The sequence below is a fragment of the Varroa destructor genome, unplaced genomic scaffold (assembly GCF_002443255.2).
Source record: "Varroa destructor unplaced genomic scaffold, Vdes_3.0 BEIS01000006.1, whole genome shotgun sequence".
In the NCBI taxonomy this organism is placed as follows: Eukaryota; Metazoa; Arthropoda; class Arachnida; order Mesostigmata; family Varroidae; genus Varroa; species Varroa destructor.
In genome coordinates, this window is record NW_019211459.1 from 8,468,663 (window position 1) to 8,477,522 (window position 8,860).

General features: G+C 41.0%; 1 protein-coding gene across 7 annotated transcripts in view; it reads right to left on the reverse strand.

The window, feature by feature from the left end:
* Positions 1 to 1,264: 1,264 nt before the first annotated feature.
* Axn (protein axin) overlaps positions 1,265 to 8,860 on the reverse strand; it is a 15,541-nt gene continuing 7,945 nt past the window's right edge. For all 7 annotated transcript variants that reach the window (XM_022811784.2, XM_022811780.2, XM_086973881.1 and 4 more), the window contains 7 exons: positions 7,770 to 8,413; positions 6,517 to 7,572; positions 6,105 to 6,318; positions 5,580 to 5,941; positions 5,142 to 5,294; positions 4,642 to 4,806; positions 1,265 to 4,221 (listed from right to left, as the gene is read on the reverse strand). In XM_022811784.2, the coding sequence (XP_022667519.1) occupies positions 4,068 to 4,221; positions 4,642 to 4,806; positions 5,142 to 5,294; positions 5,580 to 5,941; positions 6,105 to 6,318; positions 6,517 to 7,572; positions 7,770 to 8,182 (2,517 nt within the window). In that variant the 5' untranslated portion in view covers positions 8,183 to 8,413 and the 3' untranslated portion in view covers positions 1,265 to 4,067. The remainder of the gene's footprint in view (positions 4,222 to 4,641; positions 4,807 to 5,141; positions 5,295 to 5,579; positions 5,942 to 6,104; positions 6,319 to 6,516; positions 7,573 to 7,769; positions 8,414 to 8,860) is intronic.

Genomic DNA, 8,860 nt, shown 5'->3' on the forward strand with positions numbered 1-8,860 from the left:
TCAGGCGATTTACATTCATTATTGTTGGGAATTAGATCTTACCGTTTTTTCAAGATGAATTTTAAAAGACTATCGCATAAACGCTTTCATCTTACACTATGTGGTACAGCTTTACCTTTCTAATCTTCATGCATGAACGGTGCGTGCACTGACAACTATGCCCTAAAATATTCACGTCTTTTCTACTCTTACTCTTAAACCGGCTGTTAATCGTCCGTGTAAATACCTAATTTATTTGTTTGTCAGATACAATTGTTAAAGCTACGACTAATGTATTCTCCTATTTCCGGCGGTCCCCAGGAACAGATCGGTGTCGGTATTCGCGATTAGGTCTCATCCTTTGCACTTCACAACCAGCCTTAATATCAACGAAAAAGCATATGTCATCGCAAAGTCACACGTCACTGATAACAATCTCTAGATATTTCTTAACCAAAATTTATACGCCAGCCGCCTTAGACTTTACCAAACCGCATGAAAAATAGATGAAGAAGTCCGGTCGCTCGCTAAATTCTTCTAGATTTTTTTGTCATTACTTATAGCATAACGTGTTCACCTATTAATCTTAGAGATACGCTGTGGTCTAGGTTTGAGTCTGGGCATACGTACACTTCATCGGGCCAGAATGCCTGATGGCAATACTGACGTAAAAGCTCGAAACATAAAAAGATTTAATTCAAATATTAAAGATTAAAAGATTAAATTCAAATAAGAATCACTGATCAAGAACATGTTTTGATTATTTTGTACTTAATGTCAGCCACACAATTATGATGTTTAACATAGACCCCAATGAAATTCACTGAGCCCCAGTAAGATGAAATTTATACGTTTTGAGCCCATCCCTCTAAGATTTAGGTCTTTTATGCATTTACACTATTATTGTTCATTAGATCTATTTTTCTTTGCTTACGGTGAGAACGTAAGCAACTCGTTAGTGGAAGCGAAGTTTAAACGAGAGGAGAGCAAATACTACGGGAAAGCCTACTCGGAATCTGAAGCTGGCTAAAGGAAAGAAAAAGCAATTCAAAATGATATTTGGACACCGATGTGGAACTTACCAAAAAGCACTCTTTGCACCTACTGGTTGTAGCTAGCTGGAGAAAATAATTGCCAGGCGGATTTGAATACGTCTTGAAGTGTAAATAAATTTGATGCATCTAAGTAACGATCTCAGACTAAACCGTCCTACAAGAGAGGTGTGATTATTTTTATCACGTTTAGTCTAAGTCTCTCATAACAATGTAATGAAAGAGAACGTATGTCTATTCAAGGTATTTTGTCGCTTTTTATTGTTTTGTTCTGATTTATTGCACCTAAAGTTAGGTAGTTTTTCATTATTTTTCCTTAATTGCTTACATCTCCCTTTCATACGTTCTAGCGTATCGTTACCATTAATAATAATAATAATGATAAAATTAATAATAATAATATTGTTATTATCGTTATAGTACAACACACCGGTCGATAGATAACATTATTATAAATACAGAACATGGCACTTGGTGACAAGTTTAAACAGAAGTTCCACCGAATTTCTAGCGAAATGCGACGGATGAAGAACGTCAACAGTAACTGATACAACAGTGTTTCGGGTTCTCGGTAAAAGGATTCCTTACTACTATAAACAGAGTGTTGCAACTGATACCGATTTCCTGCTGCTCAACTTACTCAATACATATTTTGCGGGTTAATTGGAATTGGTAGAGTTAAGGCGGATTTCTTGTGGCCGTTTTTCTCTTGGGAAAACACCGTGCAGAGTAATGGTCTGTCAACAATAAACAGTTCGAGTTATCTTCTGGTTCACATCTATGAGTCGCTAAAAAATTACTTAGAACATATAGGCAAATGCATCTACTTATTTTGCAAGTTTGCTATAAATTAAAAAAACAGAGCAAGAGAAAACAAACAGGAAACTGGCATCGTAGCTACTTGCAACAGATAGGCAATAAATTGCATTTGAAGGCAAATATATTTATGACAACATGGTTATCCTTTTATCCCACAGCTTGACATGATTTATGGCGTACACTTGATGACGGTCGCACGATGAATGGTTAACTAGTACTGTTCTCCCGTGCTGTTGCGTAATGACAAATAGTGAAACTTGCAAATGGATAGATCTGAGAGAACTTTACTTTTACCATTATTAGTTAATTATATCTACGGCGTGAACATCACGTTGTAAACATATCTAGCTTTTTTTGTTTAGTTGGATACAACTGTGTGTCACTTTTCACTCTTGATTTCCCCTCCTGTAATCGAGGGTAACTATAACTGTACAAAATATTTACCCACGTCCCCATACAAATGACAGCAGCAGTGTACAGTTGCGCTAATTGTCTACTAATAGTTGTTAGATTGGCTAACGAATAGGTAAGCGTGCTATAGAAGGAAACTGCAAATATTCCAATCAGTTTTCGAACACAATGTCTCTTACAATATATATATATATATATATGTATATATATATGTTTCGTATAATTCAAAAATAGAGGCCGGCGGTGTCGCATGCGAAACGAATCTTAGTGCTTAAATATCCGTAGTGTTTTGAGGTAGATTTTGTTTGGACGTGAAAGAAACGACTGTCCGTCCAATGTTATCTGCCTTTCGGAACTGTAGCATAGATGTTATTCTCAGTCAGCATATGAACAGTAAATTTAGAGTCTCCTAGTTTGTCTATCTCCTAGTAGTTATCTATACTGGTCGATCTTCTTAGTCTGGCAAATATGAATGTACACATATTTGCATTTGAGTTTATTCTAAGCTATTCAACTGAATGAGAACTGCCTGCCTTTGGATCACATATAGATCGAAACTCAACTGTATGCATGGGAAATGCTTGCTCATATATATATGTTGCACAAGCCTGTGTGCCTCTTTTTGACTGCTACCAAAGCCAGCTTGTTAAATAACCAACACTGAGGAGCTTGCGCTAGAATATTTTCTCACTCCGCGTACTGGACACAGCTAAAATGACAGGTGTTCCATTTATTTTTTGCATGTTAACTATCAATAACAGGTTCCTTTTTGTCTATTTGCCTTACCCGCCATATTTTGCGCACAGACACTATTCACAAGAAAATACAAAAAAACGTATACTCGAAAAAATTGGCCGGTTTTCTGACCTTCTACTAATACTAGTGTTCAGTAAACTCAACTGGGTTGACGTATCTTATAATTTCCCAACGAAACATTAAAATTGCTACGCTTCCATCTTTTCTTTCTTCAAAAGATGGTAACATCTGATTTGACGAGTATATTTTCGTTTGTTATATATCCACTTCAAGTTCAGATGAGTCAATTAAAAGTGACTGATTTTAGTACGCGTCCCTTGTCTATAAGGACCCAATCCAACCGTGACAATGACCATACAAGCCGTTAGTAATTGCCGCGAAGATTCTATAGTACACTCTCGACCTGTCCAACCAGGTCAGCTCTATCGGTATAGCACTATGTACCGTTCAAAATTCAATACCCAATAAGCAACATTCAGCATTACTTAAGACAAATGCGTTGGCAACCATCGCAAAAACCTTCCAAGGTTTACGTTTTCAGCTCATTCGCCCTTTGATATGAATATGCTTACACAACTTCACAGCGAAGCAGACATGTATTTCCCATAGTGACTCGTTATTCAGCTGCCGAGAAGAGAATGCGGGACGGGCAACGTGTGCATGTCGTTACGAATCTAAAGGTTCAGAGTACTAGCAGACCCGCTGGACTGGTAACACTTTTACGTACCTAGAATTGATTATTTTTTTGATGACCCTACCTTATCTACTTTTGCTTGAAGGCTCGTTTAGTGCCATTCGACTTTGATGTTTCATCCATTAGTGGTCAGAAACATGCACGAGAATTCTGGACTATGATGATAAGCGTTGTCGGTCATTTTTGCCTGTTTGCCGTTCGTTCTGGGAGTCGTTTGAACTATTGTTGCAGCAGCAGTAGTTGCCTCTAAAAATTGCGTGTCACAGCAATGATATGCGCTTAATGCAGGGGTGGATATTCTAGCATACAGATTTAATTGAATAGAAATGCAGTTTCTATATTAGGGTGCTCGTTTTTCATTCGGGCTCCTGCGGCATGTGGGGCGGTTGCATTAGGCCGATCTGCGCGACGATCTTGCCTTCCCAAAATGGCAGCACTTGATTATCGTCCTTGATTTCCTCAAAAACACCTTGAGCGTTCAAGTCGTCCATAGGTCGTTTGAAAAAGTATCTACAAAGCACATATATATATAAATGTGAAATCAGAAAAGAACAACCTGAACAGCTTAAAAATATGTTTGTCTCCAAGTTCTTTTTACAACTATAAGAGTCTTGCAGAAGCTACAAGGACTATCGAAACTGTGTTTACCTGCTGATGGGCCTACCTGCCGTCTCTTCAGTCCCTCCAACACACCTCAACACGCCATCTATACTAACAGCAAGTAGTAGCAATACCATGAACCTTCATCAATAAGCGATTGCTTAAAAACAGCTTGCTAGGAACTACATATTCCAGAAGTTAACAGGACCGATTTAAAGCCAGAAAATAAGGTAAAACTATGACTGATCTATTCGAAAGAAGGTTAGGGTTTAGGCATTCCTGACTATCAAGACAATAGGTTAGCCATCAATGGCACCTAAAACTACAAACCTAAAGTTGCCCTTCTTAATGAGCTGCGCCTTGAAATCGCGTAGCCGAACTTGTCGTTGCGAGAGCCTGATAAAATACGGAACCGTTTCCCCAGCATATGTGTAAATGATAGCAATTTCGTTGCCTCCCAAACTGGGACCATTTGATGTCGACAGCGCCCCCTTCCTGAAAATAGATTAGAAACATCGATTAACATAAACAATTAATAAAAAAAGATCAGGGCTGAAAAAATTTAACTTTAATACGTAACAGTTTTGTAAAATTCTTTACGATGCTCGTATGCACATCACTATCTAATAGGGATATGACTTATATGGAATAATAGTAAATGAAGAATATTAGCACAATTATTGAAAATATTTAATCTTTTTTATCTCTCTCCCTCTTTTTGTGTTGCTAATCTCACTCAGCCATCTGAATCTTACTAAATTTAATGATCATTCAGTGTAATAGAAGATCAATGGAACGCCAACTAGCGCAGACGTTTTTGTACAACGTACTTTTTCTTGTCTCCGGTCGCACCCGACACGTTTTCATGGTTTGATCTACAGGAAGAACGATTCGACCCAGAACAGATACTGGCTTTGCTTGCTTTGGGTTTCACATTAGCTCCTCCAGCCTCTGCACCGGTTCGGTTGTACCATTCACGGACGCTGCATGCGCACAGAAGCATATGTAAATGTGCAAAATTAGTATAGCAAACATCACACTTATTCATTGTATTTCTCATCGTAATCCCAAACAGCATTACTTGCCACTGCTCTGAGAACTGTTTTTTGAAGAACGACGAGTGGGTTACATGAAAGTTACCTATTAACTTCCTATTAAATGAGCCAAGTACATATTTGGAATCTAGCAGAGTAGAGTGGCCAATCTCTTAAAAGACCAACACTAAATAGTTGAAGAAGAAAGAATATACATATAAACTTTGCCCTTACGCGTCTTGTGCGTTGTAACCAAAACCGGTACTTTCGTCGGATGTACTGCCATCGGATAATGGACCCTTGGGCAAAGTTAAAGAAGCGCCTTTTCCTCTAGGCTGGATCCTAGGTACCGCTCCTGATACAGAAGCTCCAGAAGGCATGAAATTCTGCATAACGCTATCAGCGAAGTCCTTTACTCCGGGAAATCGACGCGTTGCTACTCGGGATGTCTGTTGGTGAGCTGACTTGTTAGGGCCACCAGAGCCTCGTAAACCTCCACGACATGGGCCTGCACCAGGTGAAGGGGACCGCGGTGTTCTAACTGGGGGGGTCTTAAACACGCGTTCGACATGGTCATCCAGAATTGCCTGCGAGTGCTAAAAGCGGACGTAGGAAGAAATGAACAATGAGCATATCTATAAACATTAGCTAGTTAATTTGGCCCTAATAAAATATTACCCGATTTTGTTTAGGTTAATTGTCGTATTCTCGCAAAATATGGACGGCCTCTGTATGCATCACTTAGCGCAAAAAGCTTACCTGCTCGTCTTCCAGTCCTGCAGCAGGTACGCGCCCCTGTTCACGGAACTCTTGTTCGCGGACAAGAGGTATCAGCTTTTGGCAAAGTTTTTGGAAGAACTCTCCGGGTTTACGCTCTGCCAAGTGCGATTCTTGAATATTGGGAAACATTGTTCGAGGAATAACTTTGTCACGCATGGGATCGCGTATTAATTCACCCCCTGGCGGCCACGGCCTGTAATATAAAGGCCAAAACAAGGATAAAATTGTGATATCATCCGGTGAGATTTTGGTTTAAAATGTTTTTGCGTTGTCAACAAGGGTAAAACAACACAGTACTGCCTTTAATTAGGCAAATATTATGAGCGCATATTTCCAGAATAAAAGTACAAAGTCTCTTATAATCTATATACTCAGTCTATTGGTCTCTTACCCTCTTGCACGGCGGCGTTCAATGTCATGGTGGTGCGACGCCCGAGGTAGTTGTTCACTCCGCCGTGCAGCAGCGATAACTGTGTCGCAATCGCTCGTCTCAGGATCGAAGTTGTTGTTGCCTCCTGAAGACATGCTTTGCATATCTGAATTGTACGCCGTCGGCGGTACAAACGCTGAACTCTTAACATGATATGGATTAGGGGGTGGACGTTGAGCGCCTTGTCTCAACATTGACTCTCCGTAGCTCATACCAAGCTGGGCTTGACGTTTCTGTCGCTGCACAGTTTTACTCTGAGGTGGAAGTGGCGGGGGAGGCCCATGGTCTGGCGGCATTGTACTGACCGCCGCATATCCGCGCGGAGGCAACTGGTGCTGCAGCGAAATCGGTTTTCGCGCGAGCGTCGTAGGTGGAGGAGGAACAAAAGTTGCATTTTCTAAGTCTTCTTCGTGTTCCAACAGTGTTGGCATTAAGCTTTGTTGCTGGTTGGGCTGTTGCTGGTTATTATTATTGTTGAGATTATTACCATTATTGTTATTCGTGTGTTTGCTATAATTACTATCACTGTTATTGTTGCTGCTGATATTGTTCGTATTGTGTAACGCCACGATCGTGGAGGGTCTACTATCCTTGTTGACAACGTGAAGTGCATCAGGGTCGTCTTCCGAATCTGAAGGGATGGACACCAATCCGCTGTGGTCGTGCTCGAAGTCAAGATCATCTAAGTCGGGATAATCCTCATCGGCATCTCCATCGTCGCGGCCAGCGGATCTCGAGGCTCTAATAAGCGACTCTTGTTCATTCGAGTACCGTTGCAGATAATCGATGTATAAATCAGACTGGATGAAGCGAGCGAATGTCGTTCGCATAATGTAATCCTCAACCTCCTTGCGAGCAACGTCGAAAATATCCGGTTCAAGGGGTTGCTCCCTGTTGCGGATTTTGCCGGCAAGAACATCTTTCACTTGATCCGATAGTTGTACGACGCCGGTCTTTACGTACCGTTTATAGATGGCTCTTGCTTGTTTATCCCGATCCTGCTGATCCTCTTGCACCCTATAATACACGAAACGAATACGTGCATAGCTTAGTCGTTATCTATGCTACTCGTTAACATTGCATCTATAATTCTTTTAGAGGTTAAGTTAAATTAGATTTTTCTAATAGAGTCCTTTGTTTACATTCACAAGCAACATTGTCTCATGTATTTTAGTTGGTTTAGAGCAATAACAGATGCGTTTTTTGTTTCATACCGAAGTCCATTGCAAGCGTAGACGAACATTAAATCGGATTCGTCACAGTTTTCCTGGCGCAGGTACGTTTCGAAGAGTTCGCAGCCTTCGTCATCGTTAAGCAGTGTCTGAAGATCGCGTGCCCACGATAGGCAAGCAGGTTCCATCAACGAACTCGACGTCTGCTGTTGAGGCGGCGGCTGCGGAGGAGGTTGTTGCAGTTCATACAGAAGTCGCGCGTCATGAGGATGAGGATAATGATGATGTTGATGATGATGCTGGGGCACGGGCCTGGGAAGATGGTCAGATTCCGGCGGCAGTATCGGTGCCAAAGGCTTAGCTGGCAATGGCTTTCGACTCTGCGTTGCAACCACCGGCGGATCCTGTGCTGCACCGTGCATTGCCGTGCCAGCCTGGCTAACCATTCTCTTCATTTAACGTGGACTTGGTGACGCTGCAATACTGGCAACGCCGGACTGGGCCGATTTCGCATTGTGTCTGAGCCTGCGTCTGACGTCGAACTGAGCACAAGTTCGTTGTCCACACAGGGGTGCCAAATGATCAATTCTGCTACGTACAGACGGACCTGGGGCAACAGTCCAGAATTAACGAAGCTCGATTCTCTGATCAACACAAATGCGTCTCGCTTACGGATCAATACTGATCTGAAAATCACCCAGACATATGGGTAACGTTAATGTAGACACGCATGTATATTCTTATAAGTGACTGTATATGTAAGATGGTCTAAATAACTGTGGTGCAGCATGCTTATGTTACCCTTACTAACGACAAAAGAAGCAGCAGTATGTCCGTTTACACTGAAAAATACGAACATACACGGAGTGAACTATGCAAAACTTTTTTGACAAAGAACGTCAAGAAGCTTCTAAGCCATCTTTTCGTTTTGATACCAAGAGTGAGGATTGGAAAAATGTTCTAAATAAAGAGCCACTTGCATAAAAGCAGTTGCAAAAGCAACTCAGAAACAACAACAGAGAAATGATAATACTCAGTGTTAAAATACGTATTGTATCTTGCTTTTCAAGCAACAATCTAGTTAAGTTATATTCTGTTGACGTTCTTGCAACTGTGCATGAAATGGATATATA